Raw genomic sequence first — 23,146 nt, 5'->3', positions numbered from 1 at the left:
GCCTCGTTCGGAAATTTCTTTGGAAATCTCTTCAAACATGGAGCAGCTGCGATAAGTGCCTTCTAATTTTTTGGAACAGAAACATCAGCTAATTGTTTATGAGTCTCAGCAGCATGAAATGATGACAAACCTAGAGCTGGACTGACATAAAAGTCGAATGAATTCCGATCTGGCTGTTCAGACTGAGCTGCATTGCTGCAGAGACGTATTTGGTTTTCAGTACCACATATGAGAGGTTTCAAATCGGAACAGAAAAATTCCAGATTCAGTGTGTTTATCTGTTTACACAGACAGACAGACACACACACACACACACACATCTGTGTCACACATGAAGAAAAACACTGGATTTGGGCCACTTTTACCTGCTGTGTGAACAAAGCTTTAGCGTCTGAAAGAGGGACTTCATGCCAACTTGCCCAGATTCTACCACTAGTCAAGCCTACATAAGCCTCCTGCAGCTGCTGCTGTGGTAGAACAAGTTGAAATATAGCAAGCCTGAGGTATGTGGAGTACAATATAGTATGAATGTTATATTTTGCAGTGGTTACAGCTGGAATCCATCAGCTTGCTGCTCATGAATAGACTCAAAGGCTCAAAAACAGACTCAAAGTGTAAAATTGGTGCCTGGCTTCATGGAAAACCATCAATTTGAACCTTTTTTTTTTTAATAAACATAAACGCAAGTGCAGACCATCGTGGAGCACCTTTGGCTTCATAAATACTGACCTTTCCGTCTTCCTTTCCTTTTCACTTCTTTCTTACTCTTGGCTGGTTTTTCGTCATCCGACTCGCCCTCGCTGAGCGTCAGCTTCTTACGAAGCAAACTGTGCCTCCGTCCACCTTTCTTCACATCCACGTCTGAACCAGAGTCTGAGGTTTCCTCCTCTTCCTCTGTAAGGACAAAAGACAGAAAAACAGAAATACTATCAACACGCAAAAGCACACGTTCAACCAATATGCATTTACAAATTTACAATACGCATTTATAAATTTACAATGATCATTTTTACACAGACAGGCCAAGGCAGGGTTAGGAGTCTTGCCCAAGGACTCTTATTGGTATAGTGCAGGGTATTTGCCCTGGTGGGTGACTGAACCCCAGTTTATAGCATAGATGGCAGAGTTGTTACCCACTACACTATCCAACCACATATACAATATGCATAAGGTGTGGACACTGCCAACACAGATGTTCAATGGTAGTCTATGTAATTAATCTAGAAAAGCACTAAAGATAGAATGGGCTTCCTATTACTACTACTAAAAAATCCTAGAGGAGCAAGTGTCTAAAAACCTTTGTACATAGTGCATATAAAATATCATGACGGCAGAGACTGGGTTAAGCTACATTCACATTACCAGGTTGAAGTGGCACAAATCAGATTTTTGGCCCTAATGTGACTGTTGGTGTTTTCAGGGCTGTGGACACAAATCTGATCTTTTCAAATCTGACCTGAGCCACTTTCATAAGTGGTCCTAGATCCGATACGTATCCGATTCGTAGACGTGACCTTAACGTGGCGCTCAGACCGGAATTCATGTTCTTTTTCCCCCACTGCGCGTGCGCCGTCATTCAGCGTTACCATGGCAACAGCACCGAACAGAAGCTAAAGCCTGCAAAAGGTGGAAAAGCAGCTCCTCTCACCTTTTTCTCCTTCCTCTCGCTCTAATAATGAAGCTGAGAGCGGATCAGAGTTAATCATCTTCTCGTTCTGCTCGTTAGTTTGTGTTCATGATGCTCGTGAATCAGTCACGCGACATTACTGAGTAGGATGTGCGCATGCGGGTCATTTCAGGACGCCGGATCGTTTACATTAATGACCGAACTGAATCACCTAAACGAGTGTGAAACGTCGTGTCAGAGATCGGACTTGAGCAACGAGGCTTGTAATGTGAACGCAGCCTTAGAGGACCAGCCATTGAGATGATAGTTTGAAGGGCATGGAGATTTACAAATCGAGGTTCCTGACCTTTCTCTTCATCCTCCTCATCTTCATCATCATCCTTTACTTTCGATGAAGACTTTTCATCCTCTTTTTTGCCATCCTCATCTTCGGAGGAGGTGGCATCGCCAGATGAGTAATTTGCCTTGATCTGGGCCAACAGCATCTTCTTTGCAATTCTTTGGGGGCAGAGAGAGAAACAGAGAGAGGCAGAGAGAGAGGCAGAGAGAGGCGCAGAGAGAGAGAGAGAGAGAGAGAGAGAGAGAGAGAGAGAGAGAGAGAGAGAGAGAGAGAGAGAGAGAGAGAGAGAGAGAGAGAGAGAGAGAGAGAGAGAGAGAGAGAGAGAGAGAGAGAAGATCAGATCAGATCAGCACCCTGTGTTTCGGTGCACTAAACATTCAGATAGCAACTTGACTGCTGCTGTTAAAGATACTATGTGGTCCAATTGTTGTATAGAGTATGATGGGACGGGATAACAGAGGACAGGACAAATGGACGAATGAGAGAATATGCATGCATCAAGTCATAAGGTTGAAAAGAGCTGACTGAATATTGTACATTACAATTAATAGTGTGCCATTAACACTGGTAATATTCCATATTAATATCCATCCATCCATATATAACATGACTTTTAAAGTCTGAACAGATTATAACAGCTCTAGACTGTCACACTGGTTTTGCAGGCTATTTTTGGGCGACTAAAATATTGGGGCTCCACAGTAAATGATTAGGGATCACACACACTACTCATCTTTTCAGCTTTTTAAACTTTTTTTTTTTTTTTTATATGTACATAAACTCGAACGTGCCTTAAAATCAGCTCATTAAAAAGCTTTGCTGCACATGTGAGAGACTTTTCACCATTTTTCTTTGTTTAATGACCGAACTGAATCACCTAAACGAGTGTGAACCGTCGTGTCAGAGATCGGACTTGAGCAACGAGGCTTGTAACGTGAACGCAGCCTTAGAGGACCAGCCATTGAGATGATAGTTTGAAGGGAATGGAGATTTACAAATCGAGGTTCCTGACCTTTCTCTTCGTCCTCCTCCTCCTCATCATCATCATCATCCTTTAGTCGACTAACTTGCCAAATCACAGTGATCCAAATATTACGCTAAATGCTTCAAAGAAAAATGTGTTTACTTATGAAACCTCTGAAGTCTCAATAACACTGCGCTCCTTGAAAAAGTCTCAAGGACGATCCTCAACGCAGCAGCGTGAAAAACAAAAGCCTGCCTACAATCTGAAACCTAGAATAAAAGCTCATCACGTTCTGTCCTTCAGTTCTTCAAGGGCTCACTCATATTTATTTTCAACCCGTTACTCCCAGAGACGTTTGTGACACGGATCGGAATTGCAGTCAGCTCCATCCCGCTACACCAGCAGTCGCATCCAAATGTTAAGACGAGGCATTTTTCCCCCTTCAACAAAAATCAAACCACCTTGAGAGCCAAAACATGTCCATTTTACCACCTTGGCTGTAAATGTGTCCTAGTATGTGCTGATGAACCAGTACAGACTAAACATAATATAAATAAAAACAGACTTACTTGGCTCTGCTTTAAGCTTCAGCTCAGCTATACCTACTTTTCTCACATCTCCAGCAGGAAACTTTTCCACAAAAGTGGAACAGTTTCTTGTAAAATGTCTCTCAACGTTTGACTTTTTATGAGGCTGAAGTCGCACCAGCTTCTTGTTCAAATTATCCCGTTCCACCTTAAATGGTTCCAGAATGCACCCGCTGCACCACTTAAGGAGGAACGGGGGAATTCAAAAGAGAACCTGACTTCAGATTTTCCACGTTTTAGTGTTTGACAGTTTCTCGTTGCAGATTAAACGTAGAAGGAAACCAGCCGAGCGCTAATAAATGCTAATAAGTCAGTTTGGCTCCAAATTATTGATGTTCGTCTTAAATTTCTCTCTTTTCCTTTTCGTTAGCTAATAAGTCAGCCGGACGAGATTCATGTCTGCCTTGCTGTGGTGCTGTGGTCTGTGCACCAACCTTCAGGGTTAAAGGTTGAATTAGCAGATCTGAGCTACATTAACTCCAGTATTTAACACCATTTATTGTTACAACGATAAGCAGAGCTTTATTTTACTGTACAGGAGGATTGTTTTATTTTTACCTAATAATCCAAGACTGCCGTGGAGCCGCAACAGGGCATAAAGGACATCGGTGCCCCTCAGAGCAAGAATAAACTCGACCTTTCTGACCTATGGTCAGAATTTCTCCACTGTCCAACACGTACCCCAGACATTAGGCCAGAGTTTCTTTCTAGGCACAGATCCTTATTCTCGTTTGCTTTAATAGCCATTGGAATGTCGACAGCATCCCATGCAACATAAACAGCAGCTCACGGAAAGAGAACAGCGCAAACACAGGACGCACGTCTACGCTTTGAACTCTGGTACCAACAAAACTTCCAGTGCCCTCTACTTAAATCAAAAGATGTCCATGTGCCTTTGTCCATGGCTCACATCTTTCAGCAGTATATGGTTCCAATAAAACCAGCTGAGCCTTTAGTTCCTCTGCTAGTGGATGGAATATGGCTCAGGTCCAGTGTCATGCCTGATGGTACAAACTGCTTTTTCCTTGTTTTCCTTTGTGGACGTCCAAAAGAAAACATGGAAAAAGTAGTTTGTACCATCAGGCCTGACTGTGGACCTGAGTCATTACTCATGACTCACTTGCTCTGCCCTGGTTGATCTCTCATCTCATATCATTGATACAAAATGTATCGGGCAAGTCTTGGTGTCTCGGATTGCCTCAAATAGTGTCTTGGACAGCCTCAATGGAGCGATGTGTGGCTTTACCACTCTTAATAATGCTATCTATATTATTAATATTTCAAAATCGCTAGTAGATCTTTTGTAAATATGCTGATAACATTACCTAAAAGGTGTTACTTCGTAGTTTAATGTAGCACTGACAGTCAAAGGTGCTCAAAAGGACAACTACAGCCAACATGTACATATTTTATATGCTGTTTTCCGATTTTTGATTTAAAGATTAGGAAAATTCACTTCTGATGTATCCTAAAGGTGGGAGGAACCAATTTGAGGACAGCTTCTTTGAAATGTTCGCGTTATCAAGGGCAATTCGCAATCAAATCGCAAGAGGAACGTAACAAATATCTAGATTAATATCTGTACTCAGTGTCTATATGAGCAGCACATCTGTGCGAGTACTTGCTGGCTATTGTGGCGAGATTAGACCGTGTGTTTACATGCAAAGATTTTCTCTAATCCGATTAAATCCATTCCAATTATAGACCCAAGACTGAGGCGTTTCCCACTCTACTGAACAATCTGATGCAAATCTTTGTTTACATGCTCACTATAAGTAATCCGATCCAAAATGACACGCATGTGTAGAGAACAGCTCAGTGTAGACGTTACCATGACAACCAGCATCACGCGAGTCCAGTCAGAGTGAGATGAGCAGCAGTGAGCAGTGATTGTGTTTTTAACTGCTTTAAAATGACGTCAGACTCAGGAAAACGTCCTTCACACGTCCTTATTAAAGAAGGCCGAGAGGAAGACGTCGTGCTCTGAGACGCATAAGCTGGACGTCCGTCCCACCGCCGTCTTTTAAAGATCAGAGCATGAACTTCGTCTCCTCTGCAGACCAGTTTCTGCTCCGCCGTGTTGAACGGTATAAACTCTCACTGTGACGCGACGCACATGCAGAACGGACTTCAACTTTCTGATAGGGAAAGTAATCGGATACAGGCGTTTACACGGATATTATTCTTCTATTTATGTAATGTATTTAATGGAATGTAATATTTAATGGATTATTTACAGGACAAAAAAAAAGGACAAAAAAAGCAAATTCTGTAAAACCAATGTAGTGTAACACAACAATACATTAACAGCTAGGTTTTAGGTTGGAGTGCCCCTCTATTAGTGTCTTTGATAGAAACTCTCCAGTGTGCAAAACCAAACCTTCCTTTGCCGTGATGGCTTGAACCTATACATCTTGTAAATACTCGCAGGTGAAAAGGTACTAATGTAATGCAAACCTCACTACTTCTAGCGGTGAAACAATACATTTTATAATACGGTAAGTACTGTGATGCAAAAAACCACAACAATGTTTTCAGTACAGAATAATAAAAAAATGCTTATATAACTCCAACATGTTTTTATTTTTATGTAATCCCTGATGTTATTAATTTCCACTGTTTCTAAAAGACAACAGCTTGGCTAAATCAACCATCCTAGGTAGCCTCACCAAACCAGCTATTTTCGAGAGCAGCGCAGCGGATAACTTTTTACATTCATGATCATCACTTTTAGGAATATAATGAACTGTGTTAAACAGAACTATGGGTCATTCTATAGAAATGAATGCTTTTCTATCTCTCCATAGGAGTCACTGGTGCGATCCTCATTCTTGTTCCATATAATAAAGGAAACAGAGACATTTTTACTGAAAAACATATTTTTGCAAAACGGCTGCTACAGAGCATCAAACCACATGCTGTCAATCAATTAACATCCACTAAAATGCGTAATTTAATCCATTTGTATTTTATTTTGTCACAATAAAGCTGGTTACACCAGTGACGTCAGCTAAAAGCTTAATATGAAATCATGAGCTAAGTAAGAAAATCTGATAACTGAATGCTCAGAAAACAGGTAAAGGGAAGTCGAGTGACGTCAGTGTGACATTTCAAAATAAGAGACTTTTTGTTACGCAGTAAGACCAGTGACAACTACTGGGGAACGTTTATTATATATTTTTATTATATTTACTTGCCAGTTGTTTCCTGTATGCCATTTAGTTTATATAGTCCATAGTCATGTATAGATTATTGCAGTTAAAACTGCAGAAAAGCAAATTTTTTACCTCAAAATATGGCCTCAGCCTTTGGGACAAGCATGTCTGTGGTGCTTGAAATAATATATAATTTGTATAAAAACCATTATTACTTAATTGAAACTCAAGAAGGTGCAACTGTTAAAATTTTTAGTTTGAAATCTGCATGAAATCTGACTTCACTAGATCCAGAGTGCATCATCATGACATTAACACTGACGTATATTGTGACAGTACAACCCTAATAACTCTCCCTTATTCGTGGTGTATGTGAACCTCAGCAATTTGTTTCATCCCACCACGCTTTATAATACATAAAGTCTAAGCTGATTTAAGATCAGATACAGTAACATTTATTTACTCATAAAACAGAAATCAGAGGTGGTCTGTTGGTCTAATCCCAATATTTCACTCATCTCGTTCATGGCGTGGAGAGAAAACTGAGTCACAGTCATGTGTTTATAAACAATGCTATAAAATGAGAAATTTAATTACTTGCGGTGCAGCATGCTTTTACATCTAACCTCTTTCTTGTGACTGATTAAAGAAGAAGAAACACAAAAAAACAAAAGCAAGAACCCAAAAAAGGCAACAGCTCAGTTACAGTGCACACAAACAATAATACTCCAAGCAGCATCAGAGAAGATAAAACACAAACAAAGAGGTTTTCATCTGGACCAAGTTTAAGGAAACACGTAATGACAACAACATCTGTATTTGCACAGAGCAAACGTAATAGTTTTTATAATAAATGTTGCTTGTTCTGCATTTCATATTTCGAATACTGAGGATTTAAAACCATTTATGAATAATATTTTGGCGAAGAACGACCGGCCCTCAGGTATTCTGATCGGACCCATTCTGCCCCCCTTGAAAAAAGTTTGGACACTTATGCAACAGGATGACTAGAGAAGAAGACTTCATACCTATTCTCAGGGTCATCGTCGTCATCAATCATGGAAGAGGGCTCCTCTTTGGTTTCAGCTTCATCGCCTGGTCAAAGAATGATAAAGATCATTACTGTAATTTCCATAAGGCAGACTCTTAGAACGGCTCTTCAAATAACGTACAACTTGAAGCAAAGGCGCAACTGGCATCAGAAACCTGAGAGCCTGGTACAGACAGACCTACCCTTGAGTGATGGAAAGAAGGAAGGAAGGAACAACTTTACAAGCACTTAAATAACTCTGACGAATTTTATTCTCCTATTTGGTCAACAACAGTGGTTCTATAGACAACATGCTGGCCCATCAGAACTGCTTAACTCCTGAGCATAAACATAGAAGAAGGGAGAGTTCTACTAGAAGCGTTCAGATGGGGTCCCTCTGTCTCCCCCTCTGTCTCCCCCTCTGTCTTCCCCTCTGTCTCCCCCCAACCCCATTTCTAAAAAAGCTGGAAAACTGTGCAGAATGTAAATAAAAATAGGATGCAATGATATGTAAATCAAGGAAAATACTACAAGGAAAACATATCAAAATATTGAAATTGAGAAATTGTTTTTTTTTTTTAAACTATAGGCCCACTGTGAATTTGATGCCAACAACACGTTGGGACGGGTCGTGTTTACCGCTGTGTTTCATCACCTCTTCCTTAACAGCACACTAAGTGTTTGGGAACTGAGGAGACGCTGCTGTAGTTTAAGAAGTGAAACGTTTTCCTGCTCTTGTTCGATACAGGAATCCAGCTGCTTATCAACTCAGGGGCTCATTTGTTAGATTTTTCAGTGGTGATTGGTCTGGACTGCAGGCAGGTCAGTTTATCATCTGGAATCTTTTAATACGGAGCAGTGCTGCTGTAATACATGCAGTTATGTGGTTTGACATCGTCTTGCCGAAATAATCAAGGGCTTCAAAAAGAATTTCAAATGTGGATTTGTCGGACCACAGGACACTTTTCCATTTCCCTGCAGTCCATTTTAAATGGGCCCAGAGAAGGTGGCAGCGTTTCTGGATCCTGTTTATATTTGGGTTCTTCTTTGTGTTTTAGAGTTTAACAGCGTTTGTGGATGCAGTGATGAACTGTGTTCACAGTCAGTGGTTTTCAGAAGTGTTTCTGAGCCCATGCAGTGATTTCCACTACAGAATCATGTCTGTTTTTAATGCAGTGCTGCCTGAGGGCCCAAAGATCACGGCCAGCAGATACTGGTGTTCAGCCTCGTCCCTCACAGACAGAGATTTCTCCAGACTCTCTGAGTCTATTAATGCGATTATGTACTGTAAACAATAAAAAAAAAAAAGCATTTTACGTTGAGAAACGCTCTTCTTGAATTGTTGCACTATTAGATGGTTCAGTCTTTCACAGAGTGGTGGACCCCCTCCTCATCTTTACTTCTGAAAGACCCCACTTCTCTGATTTTTTATTTTTATTTTTATTTTAAATACCCAGTGATGTTACTGACCTGTTTCCAATTAACCACCAGGTGTTTATTTTTAAGATTTCACAAATTTACCAGTTTTTTGTTGCCCATCCCAACTTTCTTTGGAACAGGTTGTTGCTCTCGTCCTCTTGTTGCTGGCATCAAATTCAAAATGGGCATACAATTTTTTTTCCAAAATCAACAAAATCTCTCAGTTTCAACATGTAACATGTTGTCTCTGTACTATTTTCAATTAAATACAGAGTTTAAATTATTAGCACAACACTGCATTTTGTTTTGAATTACATTTTGCACAGAATCCCAACTTTTTTGGAAATGGTGTTGTGCATATATTACTATATTTTCCCCCCATACATAAGGTTTCATATATGCTGTCTAGTATGTCTACGTGCCGTTAACTTCTTAATATATTTATGTATGTTTTGCACGTCGGAGCTGGAGAAACGCAGTCTTGTTCATCTTTCATATATTGTGAATATATATATATATATATATATATATATATATATATATATATATATATATATATATATATATATATATATATATATATATATGAGTCATTTAGTGACTCATTTCAGTTCTCAGACCCTGTCGGACCACATCTTTTTGCTCAACTTCAACTCCCAACACAAAGGAATAGAGCAAAATATGGACCGTCTCGCGGTCCCACAGGACCAGTTTGAGGCTGATTGACTAAACAACTTAGGGATAGTAATCAGAGTTCCATCAACTTGCATTTACATTTGTGGCATTTGGCTGACGCTCTTATCCAGAGCGACTTACAATTTGATCATTTTACACAGGCAGGCCAAGGTGGTGTTAGGAGTCTTGCCCAAGGACCCTTATTGGTATAGTGTAGGGTGTTTGCCCAGGTGGGGATTGAACCCCAGTCTACAGCATAGAAGGCAGAGGTGTTACCCACTACACTATCCCAACCAACCAAACTTCGAAAACATAAATCCTAGTCTTTTTTTCTGCAGTTCGCAGGGTTTTCTCTTATTTCCTCTGCAAAGACAAAACAATACCTGTCCACAGAGAGACATTTACAGCACAAGGCAATCTAAATAAATCTCCATCTTTAAGATTTTTAGTCCACTCACCTGATGACTGGTGGAAAGTATCGATGCCAGTCACAACAGACTCAAGAATAGGTTTCATCTTCTGCTGATCTCCACTTTCCTCTCCAGAGTCTGCAGCCTGCCCCTCCTCTTCATCATTATCATCATCATCAGAGGATGAATCTTTTGCGGCATTCCCTTTAGCTCTCTGAGACCGCCTTACTCGCTCAAATGACCTCTTAGGGCCTTTCTTAGCCACCTTCTTGCTCTCGTCCTCCTGCTTTTTGCCTCCCTTGGACGGTTTTTTGTTAGTGTCAAGCTTGCTCAGACGCTTGATCTCCTTCTCAAGGTCCGAGTCATGATTTGAGGAGTCCGATTCTTTACCTTTCTTTTTTTTTGTGACTTTTTTCTTGGCTTTGGAGGACTTTGCACCTTGATCGGAATCAGATGAGCTTACATTGAGCTTGCGCTTTGCTGATGTCCTCGCAGAAAACCGGGAAGACGACCTTTTGTTTTCGTTAGCACCGTCAACCGAAGGCTTCCCGTTGTGCTCTGCCTCCTGTTCGTCTGAGCTGGCGCCCATGCCTTCTGTCCGGCGAAGGACCTCAGGGACTTCATCAGAGTCAGAGTCAACGGGACTGGAGGCTGGAAGCTCCAGACCGTTATCATTTTTCTCTTTTTTATCTTTTGACTCATCAGACTTACTCTTGTCCTTTCCCTCAGACGACTTGCGCAGCGGAGTGGTCTTCATCCTTGGCGATCGTCTGCTGTCTGCACCTTCGTCCGGTGACACAGCACCACCATCTCTCTCCTTGGACTTCGATGCGTCTTCACCTTTGTCTCTCTTGATGGTAATTTTAAGAGGAACAGGCGTCAGCTTTACAAACAGTTTCTTACCCAAACTTTCAGAACGTTTACTAGATTCTTCAGACTCCTCGTTGGACAGGGACGCATCATCTACCTTACCGTCGTCGGGATCAGCGGTATTGCTCGCATCCTCTTGTTTCACACAATCTGCCAGACTCTCGACCATCTCAAAGAGCTCTTCGGGTACAGACGGTGGAATAGACACAATATCTTTGTCAAGAGAGGTTTCACCAGCTGATGTAGAGCCATCATCACAGTCAGGTTCAACCTCACATTTGACAACAGATTCTTTGGCTTCTCTTTCTTTTGACTTATCCGCTGCATTCCCTGCCGAGGGATCTGGACTTTCCTTCATTTCTACATCTGCTGAGACAGCGTCTTCACCATCCACATGATCCCCCAGAACCACTGGACTGTAGTTCGCAGTGCTATCTAATACCTTTTCACTAACCTCGTCAGCATGTTGTGAGTCGGGGACTGCATTATCTACAGTCTGGCTGTCAGCAGACCCATGTGCCTCTCCATTCTGGACCTCCAGGTCTCGGAATTCTACCTCCAACGACTCTTCCAAAGTTCCATGGACCTTTTTCAGGTCAGCCAGAACAGATCTGAATGCTTTCAAGTGCCGGTACCTGACAACACTGTCCCCACGCTGGACTGACCCTTGCTGAATGAACTGTACAAACGTGGTGTTCAAGCCATTTGTTGTCTCAATCAGTTTTTTTGTCTTTTTGACAAGTTCCTTCGGAACCGCCAACGTTTTGTAGGAAAAAGTAAGAGTCCCTGCTCCATCAGAATTAACATCCTTTCCGTTTACAGCCGTAGTTTGACTTTTTCCGTGCTTGTGCTTTGAGTTATCGCGCTTTGCTTTGTCATGGTCTCCCTTGGGCTTTTTCTTGCTTTCTAGATTTTGCAGGACCTTCTCGCACGCTGCCACAATGTCCTGAAGAGGCTCTGGATGGCACACGTAGCAATACCACTTGTTATCTTCGTTCATGATTCCGGAGAGCTCCTTTCTCCCAAGGTTACGCTGAATGCATTTTTTGCAAAAGGCATTGCTGCAGTAGTCACAACAAATGAGGTTGCCTCCCTCTGCACACCACCTGAAGGATGAATTTACACACATGATGTTACACAAAATCCCCTGCAAATCACCAAGATCATTACAGTCACTCAGTAAAGTTGCTAAGACTATAATTACACTGAATTAAGAAGAAACACCTCTTATGCAAATTCCTTTTAGGCAAATATGCGTTTTAAAAATTTCAGAAGTATATCAGTACCACTACAGTTTTCTATATCAAACTTTCTGAACACAGTGCTGCAATTGATTTTTACGGTTATACATCCAGCAGAGGGCAGCATCAATCTGTACTGCCTTTCGGAGCAAGAAAAAAGTGGCCCAAATCTTTGTTTGGCTATTGACATTATCCCTTAAAACGTGACCCATATGCAGCATCATTCTGAACAGATGATGCTCCCAAGCTCCAGATGTGAACAATCACGACCATGACCAGAGGATCAGCTTCATCTTCACCAGCATCACAGGACCCACCAGGAAGCTTAACTGACCGACAACTGGGCTCATCACCCAGTTTACGTCCTCTGATTCTTTAAACTTCGCTTTCAGACTTTTAACCATTATTTGATGCTGCAGCCTCATTGGAAATCTCCTCAAACATGGAGCGTTTTGGATGATTGTACATATTTTTAGTACAGAAACATCAGCCTAAATGTTTGAGGCTCAGCAGCGCAAAATTATGAATAACGTTGGGCTGGATTGACGTAAAATTGTCAAATTGCTACAGATCGAATACGTATTGGGCTTCAGTCCCACATATGAAAGCATCCTGAATTCCAATCTGAGACGTCAGATTCAATGCGTTTTTGCTGTCACATGAAGAAAAGAAAAAAAATCGGATTTGGGCCACTTTTACCTGCTGAGTGAACGAATAGCAAACAATAAAACAACCCACAATAGGAGCCAGCAGTGAGTGAAGCATCTCCTGCTCCAACACATGAAAAAATAAAACAAATCGAAGTTTCTGGCTGTTTTTAAAGAACTTAAAAAGAACTGTGCATTTCGTGATGTAGTGGTAAGGGAGGGAACAGTGGCCCTGTGACACAAACAGAACATCTGCCTCAGAGCAGACCGTATCACTTCAGTTCAGCCTTTGCGGGTCTAAGCAGCCTTCGAAGGACATGCCTTCGTAAACAGTGTCCTATTGGAGTATGCAGCCCCTGAACTGGGACGCACTCGCAGTGTGTTGGAGCCCTCTTCAAAACAGCCCATTCCACTGTCATTCAACCAAATGGACTTATTTATAACTGAAAGCCATCGGTATTAACACAACATAGCATTTGCTTTTTAATAAAGCATATGTTTGGTTGGCTGAGGTGTATTATGGTATTAAAAAAATAAAGCTCAACAGTTTGCAAAAACCCTTAAAGTGGAATAAGCAAAAATAATTAATAAATACATAAATTAAAAAACCACTACCAACCTGCACTGTTCATCCATTCCATCTTCGTCCTTACTGATGTCATCACTCATGTAATATCTAAAACATGACTGGGAGGAAAAAAGGAAGACATGCGATGGTCATTTCACACTAAACGTAAAGACGACATATGTCTGCGTGAAACAAGCTCTCTGATAAACCTACCTTGCAGATCAGAACTTTGAGAGCAGGATGCTGAAAGACAGAATCCCTCTGAAAATGATTGACCTGCTTTCCACATGCAGTGCAGTTCACAATCTCCTGAAGGTGCTCATCTGGACAAAGGGGACAAATAAAAATCTCAATGCTATGTTGTGGGCCAGGAAAGCAAAAAGCATAAAAATGATCAAAAATCATCTTTTTAATATGAATAATGTTAATTTGAAATATATTACTCTTTTTCATTTAAGTATTAGGCATTAGAGCAGCTTTTACTTCGGCGCGCTGAGTGGGAACCTTTTCTTTGCCATAAGGTCAGGAAGGAGGAGTCTGCCATTCACAAGTAATTGCACACAAAATCAACATGACGGAAACCTAGCCGTCTATTTTCAGGGCTGAAATTACGGACAGGAAAAAAAAAAAAGGCCTTAAAAGTAGATCATGATTTAGATTTTTCTTTATGCATCCTTAATTTTTCCTCAGGTGATCCGTGTGTTTCAGGATCACAGCTGGAATATCTGGTTAGGAAAGTGTAATTAGTTTCTTCTTCTTTTTTTTTTCTTTTATTTTTTTTTATTAAGGAAAGTCAAAGAATGTGTTCTCATGTTTTTAAGTTACTGTTTTGACCAAACAAGACAAAAATCACAGCAAGAGCAGCAACTTTACAGGCATAAATAACACAGCGCTTCAGCAAACAGGCTTCATGACTCCTCGAAAAAGCCCAGTTGGTATAGTTAAAACCTGGGCCCATAAAATGCAGCCAGATGATTAACATCACCGTTTGCTCCCAACAGACTCGCTTTAACTGGTTTACACCAATCAGGCATAACATTCTGACCACCTCCTTGTTTCTGCGCTCATTGTCCACTTCATGAGCTCCACTTACTGTATAGCTGCTCTCTGTAGTTCTACAGTTACAGACTGTAGTCCATCTGTTTCTCTGATACTCTGTTACCCTGTTCTTCAGTGGTCAGGACCCCCATGGACCCTCACAGAGCAGGTACTATTTGGGTGGTGGGTCATTCTCAGCACTGCAGTAACACTGACATGGTGGTGGTGTGATGTGCTGGCCTGAGTTTTTGTCCACTCACTGTCCACTCTTACCTTGTCGGTCCACCTTGTAGATGTAAAGTCAGAGGCGACAGCTCATCTGCTGCTGCACAGTTTGTGTTGGTCATCCTCTAGTCCTTCATCGGTGGTCACAGGACGCTGCCCACAGGACTATTTAGTCCAGCAGCGACACTGAGGTGTTTATAAACGCCAGCAGCAATGCTGTGTCTGATCCACTCGTACCAGCACAACACACACCACGTCAGTGTAACTACAGTGCTGAGAATGACCCACCACCCAAATAGTACCTGCTCTGTGAGGGTCCATGGGGGTCCTGACCACTGAAGAACAGGGTAACAGAGTATCAGAGAAACAGATGGACTACAGTCTGTAACTGTAGAACTACAGAGTGCAGCTATACGGTCAGTGGAGCTGATAAAGTGGACAGTGAGCATAGAAACAAGGAGATACTCAATGTTATGCTTGTCTATAAAGCTAAAAATGTCAGAGCTGGCTTAAAATTGCACACAGCGCCGAGCTAACCCTGCTAGCTACCATGGTGAAAATGCAAGCAGCATTATCAAATCGCTATTTTAAAAATAAACTCCTATATTACTGTATTATTATATTACACAGTGTGGTGTACATCAGATCACTTATCGTGAATAATTAGCATGGACTTTAAATAGGATCAGACTGACAAATCAATTGCAAGCATCAAGTAGTCAAACAAGTAGTCAAGCATTGCAACATTAAAGATTAACAATTTATTTATTCCCACATTTCAATCATGGTCGGATGTAAGCAAAGTATTTTCTGTTTAATATTTTATTATTTTCTGTTCCATAAGTAACTCAAAGCAACATGGGGTGCAAGAACAAGGTACAGACCTTCTTATTTTAGTTTCTACTTGGATAAATAATTTTATACATTACAACAGATTAACCCTTACGTTTTCATGTTTGCCTATTCCTCAGCAAAAAAATGTTTTTTGTGCATTTCACCCAGCCCTGGGTTCTTTGTAGGACAATGAAAACAAAAAAATAAATAAATAAACATAACATATACACAACCTGTGATTTTCCTCCTTGCGGACTCACCAGGATGCCTCCTTGGGGTCTCATCTTTAACTTTACCCCCTCTGTTACGGAACTCTGGGCCTCTGAAGTCATCTTTCCCTTCATTATTGACCGGTTCTGGCTTCACTACCACTGTGTCTGCACAAATGAAGCAAAACAGCGAAGGCCACACGGGCCAGAACACACTGGATAAGTTTACATGCAGAGATTTTTGCCAATCTGACCGAACACGTTGCGATTATAGATGAAGACTGAGGTGTTTGTACTCAACACTCTGATGGAAAATCTGTTTTCATGCTCACTACAAGTACCCCGATCCAAAACGACGCACGAGAACCGTTTAGTGTAGATGTTATCATGAGTCCAGTCAGAGTGAGATGAGCAGCAGTGAGCAGTGATTGTGTTTTTAACTGCTTTAAAATGACGTCAGACTCAGGAAAACGTCCTTCACACGTCCTTATTAAAGAAGGCCGAGAGGAAGACGTCGTGCTCTGAGACGCATAAGCTGGACGTCCGTCCCACCGCCGTCTTTTAAAGACCAGAGCATGAACTTCGTCTCCTCTGCAGACCAGTTTCTGCTCCGCCGTGTCGAACAGTATAAACTCTCACTGTGACGCGATGCACATGCAGAACGGACTGAAACTTTCCGATAGGGAATGTAATCGGATACAGGAGTTTACACAGTTGATATTCTTCTATTTAACAGATTATTTACAGGATTACCCACCTCGATCAATCGGATAGAACCTGTATTCCAAACTGCCTCAATTGGACTACTTTCAATTCAGGTGTTTACATGGACGTAATGTTCCAATTGAGCCATTTAATGGATTATTAGGCTGCATGTACAAGTGGCTTATGTCAAAGCAACTAATCCAAGAGGACTTACCTTCTGGCAACCCATCCATGTCAAAGGTGCTGTCATTATTGTCATCTGCAGGGCAAGCTTGTTCACCCTCACTTGCAGATTCTGGCTCATGTACCTCCACATGCTTTGTCACAACAGCAGGCTTCCTAAAATTTCCAGTGAAAGGAGGAGGAGGAGGAGGAGCAGAGCATGTAAAGTGTAATAAGGAAAAATGTCTGGACAACAAACAAGCACCCACATGATCTCACATTTCATACGGACTGCAGACTGGCCATGCAAAATTAAATAGGCAAGGCTCAAAATAGCCGTTTTGTTACTTATGAATTAAACACACTTCATTTTCCAGGCCTAAATTGCGGTTCCTAAAGTGCAGCAAACACAATGAACCACCTTACTTTTGACGTGTCAAGTGAAATGACAAATAAATAAATGCCAGTATCTGAAAACAGAGGCTAAAAGAGACTTTGCGCTCATTGAAAACAATGTCTAGCAGACCTAAACAATTAAGCTTGATCCCATTTCTTATTTTCACCTCTAGCCCTTGTGGCATCCTGCCCCCTGGAACTAAGTTACAGGGTAGTGGAATGAAATGGGACCCCCAAATAAATAAATAAATAAATAGAAAACATTAGCGCCGCTCTGTAGGCGACCCTGCCCGTCTGCAGGGACAGCAGAGGAGGGGAAAGTTCAGCTCTTCACTGCTGGGCTTTAGTTACATTTAGGGATCATACGCCTTCAAAGAGGGGGGCAGTTATTTATTATCACCCCCCCCCCCCCCCCCCCCCCACCAATTCTTCAGTGATATGAAGCTGAAGTCAGAGATTCTCCAGATTCTCGTTCGAATTTTCCCGTTCCACCTTAAATGGAGCAGCAGTTTTGATGCTTGAGATGCCAGAATGCAACGGCTGCACCATTTAAGGTGGCTAGCTACCGAGACAATAGCATACCACTAGAAGATGTTTCGGTCTTTTCAAAGCGTTATGCTTCTTTTCTTCATAAATGACAAAACTAAGGTAATACAAGATTAGAATTTAATGCAGGAAACTCTCACATGTGGGTTTCTTTGGTCTCGTTCAGCCCCTCATCAGTGTTTTTCCCTTTCTTTTTTCCTATAACACTGAAAAACCTCCGTTTGGAGGGTCATGTAGCCCCAACACTTCGCCCTGTCCCTCTCTCTCCACAAGAATCGGGACGTGAACATGCAAAACAGGGGTAGGGCTAAGTGGTAGGGGCGAGGGGTGTAATGGGACCGTGCCTTACACCGTATTACAATAGTGTATAACACGTGTCATAAACAGATAACGTTAAAATGACTAACGTTGCTCTATTGTGTTTCCTTAAAACCTGCAAAATGACTACAAATCCTCTAATCCCATCTAGGCAGTGTAACTCAAATAGAGGCGCCGTATATCTGACGCAAATAAAACTCACCTCTTTGAGCGAGAAGTGGCCTTCATAACTTCAGTGGAGCAGCCCGGCTGCATACAAACACAAACATCCCGTAAGACTAGGGTTATATAATCAGTACGGTTAATTTAAAAAGCCTGCTATAGAGCTTCAAGTGTAGAGCAGGACAGTTTTTCATTAGAGAACAATGTAAATATGTGAGAACCGTCCTCCTCCACTGTTAGAAGTTTCTGCACAGGTCTGCTTTTTGTTCATCAAGGTATAAACAGTGTAAAATGTTCCCTCAAAGGTCTGATTGTGGAGCTTAAATCAGGTCCTCCAGGTGAAAAGTTGGTATTTGTTCCTTTTCATAACCGAATGTTTTAAAACAGAGCAGTAGAGTAAAAGCCTGGAGGCGAGGCGAGGCGAGGTGTGTGGAGTCAGTCCAGCTTAGAACACATAATTTCAGTGGATTATGGTTCAGTTATGTTCCCTGACTGAAGGTACTGAGATGGAGCCTTGAGGGAACCACCCCAGTGACGAGAGGGGCACCGACCCAGAGACGGTTTAGTACCTGTATTTCTGAGAGTGCAGCAACAATGCAAAACCAAAAAATGTGGGAAGTGGGAAACTGTAAGGGGGTCTAACTGTAAGGGGGTCTAACTGCAAGGGGGTCTAACTGCAAGGGGGTCTAACTGCAAGGGGGTCTAACTGCAAGGGGCTGCTGTAACGCGTTGGGTTCTCGGTTGCTGTCCTGGCGCCGGAGCTCCACTCACTCCCGTCTCTGTGGATCATTTTGATCTTCATCCTCACTGTCTGTGGAACTTCATGCCCTCTTTGAATGGGGGGAGATGAACCCCCACGATAGCCATGTAGACCACCCTGCCTGAGATTCTCCTTCAACAACACAGACAGGCGGTTTCCTCCGAGTCCGTCCGGCTCTTTATTCTAGATAAACAGTTTCCTGCTCAGCCGTTTCAGCCGGTTCTTACACTGATACCAGGCTGGTGCTGATGAGCAGGAGAGACGGGGAGGCTGAGTGTTTCTTTATGGGGGAATCGATATGAAACTATAACCCCACCAACTCAACACCCCTCACTTAACACCAGGAGGCGCTGCTTCACTTTGCAAAGCCTTTGGCCACAATACTGACCTCTCCTGGTATTAATGCCACTTTCATGTCATAATTCTGTAATTTTATTCTAATATCATAATATCTGACTTCTTATCTGGAAATATTTAGACTTCTCAAGTCTACTATTTCTATTTTCATTAACAGTGGCCCTAAAACGCCGTCGTATAAATTAATTTTATTCAAAACTAAATACTTTGAATGAAAATTCTTTTATTTAAAGTAATTTGAACTGAACAAAACTGGTCTAATTGCTTGTTTACCACATGAAGTAATCTTTTTAGGCAGAACTAACAGTGTGGCGCATCTTGAATATTTAACAGAAACTCTATTAATACTCGTTCAGTTCCGGTTGTCTGATTAAAAAGCAGCTACTTATACACTATTTTCCAAACTGTTGTGCCCCTTGCTCCCTGCTAAATGTGACCTAAAAATGACTCTACAGCCAATAATATATGATAAAATAAACTAAAACAAAAAGGACGAAGCTTCTTCAACTATAAATGAGGTGCAACCACAAATAAATGGCCTCTTTAAAAAAAGACAGGCTTATTATTTCGCCATATTTATTCTTACCCACATGTAAAATGATGGTTTACTTGGTCACAGTGCCACCATATGAGGCACCACTACTCAAAACTTAGCAGCTGAATTTCTTACCTTAAATCTGCTACCCTGCAAGGCGAAGTGGGCAAAACTACCAATAAACACCGTTTTCTTCACCTTGATAGTAATTTTGAATCACGGCTTTTACAAAAAGATTATTTAGGACTCATTCGCTTCCAGTAAGCAGCACAAAAGAAGGCCACCTATAATAAACCATATTATAATAGTGGTGTGATTTTGCCCCAATATTATTCCACGATCTACGGCTGGAGACGCTCGTTATGCCTCACACTGCAACAGAACAGCCTACAGAATAAAGCAGTCAGCTAAAAGTACCTTGTCCATTATTTGATCATTGGTGTTTGAGTCACTGGATGCCATTTTACCTGTAAGTGAAGACAGAATAAATCTAAAACTAACATCTACAGCAACGTCCAATTTCACAAAAACTAAGTGATACAATATGAACGGTGAAACTAAGAAGCTCTTACCACTGGAGATTTCATTAACTTGGGATGTAGCACTTTCTTCCTCTGGAGAATAATCCAGGAACTCATGAAGTTTAGTCACAAGTGTGTTCAACTTGCTGGATCTGGAAAGGTTTCAATTATAAAATATCAGAAATGCCCAAAAGACGCCAGAATTAATGCAAAAAGACTAAATAATATCTAAAATCAGCAAAACAGTCAAGGTGCACCAATCAGGCGTAACATCCTGACCACCTCCTCGTTTCTACGTTCACTGTTCATCTTATCAGCTCCACTTACTGTATAGCTGCACTCTGTAGTTCTACAGTTACAGACTGTAGTCCATCTGTTTCTCTGATACTCTGTTACCCTGTTCTTCAGTGGTCAGGACCCCCATGGACCCTCACAGAGCAGGTACTATTTGGGTGGTGGGTCATTCTCAGCACTGCAGTAACACTGACGTGGTGGTGGTGTGTCAGCGTGTGTTGCGCTGGTACAAGTGGATCAGACACAGCAGTGCTGCTGGAGTTTTTAAACACTGTGTCCACTCACTGTCCACTCTATTAGACACTCCTACCTTGTAGATGTAAAGTTAGAGACGACAGCTCATCTGCTGCTGCACAGCTTGTGTTGGTCATCCTCTAGTTCTTCATCAGTGGTCACAGGACGCTGCCCACAGGACGCTGCCCACAGGACGCTAATGGCTGGATATTTTTGGTTGGTGGACTATTCTCAGTCCAGCAGCGACATTGAGGTGCTTAAAAACTCCAGCAGCACTGCTGTGTCTGATCCACTCAGACCAGCACAACACACACTAACACACCACCACCACGTCAGTGCTGAGAATTACCCACCACCCAAATAGTACCTGCTCTGTGAGGGTCCATGGGGGTCCTGACCACTGAAGAACAGGGTAACAGAGTATCAGAGAAACAGATGGACTACAGTCTGTAACTGTAGAACTACAGAGAGCAGCTATACAGTAAGTGGAGCTGATAAAGTGGACAGTGAGGGTAGAAACGAGGAGGTGGGCAGAATGTTCTGCCTGATCGGTGTACATTCCCAGTTCTTTGCCAATTCTTCACATAAGATGACTTCATTGATATTCGTGAACATCAGCAGGTTTGCTTACTGAAGTTACATCCATGGCTGGTCACTGAGCAACAATGACTACATTCACACAGCAGGTAAAACCGGCCCAAATCTGATCCTCACCAAATCCACTAAACTTTACTAAAATAAATAAATAAAAATAATAATAATAATCATCGCAAAATTATAATCAATACCAACAGCCAGGACTCTGGATTAAATATGAGCTATTAGAACAGAATTATAAACAAATAAAATGTATCTAGAGATGCCAACATGCAACGTGTGTCATGTACAGAGTATCTGGTGATGCCGATTCACCTGAATACTTTTTGAAACTGGGACTACAACTACCTGGATCAGCAGGTAGAGAATCACCTGCAGATATACATGAGTCTGATATTGATATTGTTCAACTCCAAACCATTACTGAAAGCTATCTAATCAAAAGCAAAATTTAAGAGTGCTGCTTTACAGCACTGCTGGACTAAAAAAATAAATAAATAAATAATATATATTTAACACTTGCTCCACCTTAAGGGTGTGCAATATAGCATATATAACCTGCATCATGATATTTTGTTTTTATCAAAACAGAACCTGTGGGGCCACACATTCAAAATAACAATACATTTCTGTACTATGCTTATAGTATTTAATACATGACACTACAGGTTCTATTTTAATAACAATCAACATTGTTATTTTAAAAAATAAACCTACAGGTATAATTTTCTTCCCAAACCAAATCCAACTAAACAGGCCTGGTTTTGCTCGCTTTGGATTGACCCTCTTTAAACACGATACGCTGAGAAGCGAACAGCGCGATTATCACGATATCGATACAGCATCGATACAGAACGCCTCTCTTCACTCACCTGACTCCACACGACAGTTCGTTTCCAAGCCATTAATGAGACTAAGTCTGCTGTAAGCTGCTACAGCAGTGAGGCATTAATAGAGGCAGCGGGGACCGGAGCTGCGCTGATATGAGCGGCCGGGACGCTGCAGGTCGTCCTTGTTGTTTATTGACATTTTGCGTCATCACGAGGGAACTTAGCTCGCAAACTAATGACTGCGCGCGTTCTCCAATGACGGCTCAAACCATCAGCCAGCCGGCTCGCTCGCATGCGGGCCGAAACAAGCGCTTTAACCTGGCACTTCTGAGCCAGGGTGGCCTAAAACGCCGGGCTACACTGACCTTCTGGTGAAAGGCGCAAAAGCAGCGTCCTGCTCGGCCATGGCGCGCGGAGGAATGATGTGAGGAGAGCTAAGCTAACGCGGCTAACTCCTCACAGCTAACCGAACCGACTCCCGGCCCGGCAGAGTCAGAGCCAGTACCGCCACGAAGGCCCGTCCGGACAAAAACAGGGTCTTCTCGTCAGTTAAACAAACAAATCGGGCTGATAAAGGCGGCGCGTTTGGTCTGTAAACCCTGAGGTAACGTCAACGTAGTTAACGTTTCATCCTCAGGGCTGCGCAGAAAAGGCCTTTGTGGGGTTTTTTTTCCCGCGAAAACGTCGAGGTCGGATCAGTTCGTGGCTAATTAATTCCGCTCGTAGCTGAGAGCCGAGCCGCCGCGGGGGCGCCGGTAAACCCCGCCGCTCGTACCGGCAGTTTGCGTTAGCGCACTCGGCTAACACCGCGCGGGGTGATGAGGGGCTGTGGAGTCTCGAGCTCCGCGCGAGCGAGCGAGCGAGAGAGAGAGCGCGCGCGCGCGCACGCA

General features: G+C 42.2%; 1 protein-coding gene across 7 annotated transcripts in view; it reads right to left on the bottom strand.

Annotated features, from left to right (window-relative positions):
* atrx (ATRX chromatin remodeler) overlaps positions 1-23,146 on the bottom strand; it is a 62,589-nt gene that overhangs the window by 37,907 nt on the left and 1,536 nt on the right. For 2 of the 7 annotated variants that reach the window (XM_017718801.2, XM_037540408.1), the window contains exons 2-12: positions 20,353-20,453; positions 20,198-20,247; positions 18,169-18,215; positions 16,759-16,883; positions 15,864-16,007; positions 13,747-13,856; positions 13,585-13,652; positions 10,256-12,183; positions 7,702-7,768; positions 1,974-2,125; positions 730-894 (exon numbers count right to left, since the gene is read on the bottom strand). In XM_017718801.2, coding sequence (XP_017574290.1) covers positions 730-894; positions 1,974-2,125; positions 7,702-7,768; positions 10,256-12,183; positions 13,585-13,652; positions 13,747-13,856; positions 15,864-16,007; positions 16,759-16,883; positions 18,169-18,215; positions 20,198-20,247; positions 20,353-20,453 — 2,957 coding nt within the window. Of the gene's footprint in view, positions 1-729; positions 895-1,973; positions 2,126-7,701; positions 7,769-10,255; positions 12,184-13,584; positions 13,653-13,746; positions 13,857-15,863; positions 16,008-16,758; positions 16,884-18,168; positions 18,216-20,197; positions 20,271-20,352; positions 20,454-22,298; positions 23,093-23,146 lie in introns of those variants that run through there. The other 5 variants (XM_037540407.1, XM_017718802.2, XM_017718805.2 and 2 more) reach the window with 5 other exon arrangements.

This window comes from Pygocentrus nattereri, chromosome 8 (genome assembly GCF_015220715.1).
Source record: "Pygocentrus nattereri isolate fPygNat1 chromosome 8, fPygNat1.pri, whole genome shotgun sequence".
Lineage (NCBI taxonomy): Eukaryota > Metazoa > Chordata > Actinopteri > Characiformes > Serrasalmidae > Pygocentrus > Pygocentrus nattereri.
This window is presented reverse-complemented; position numbering and strand designations above follow the sequence as displayed.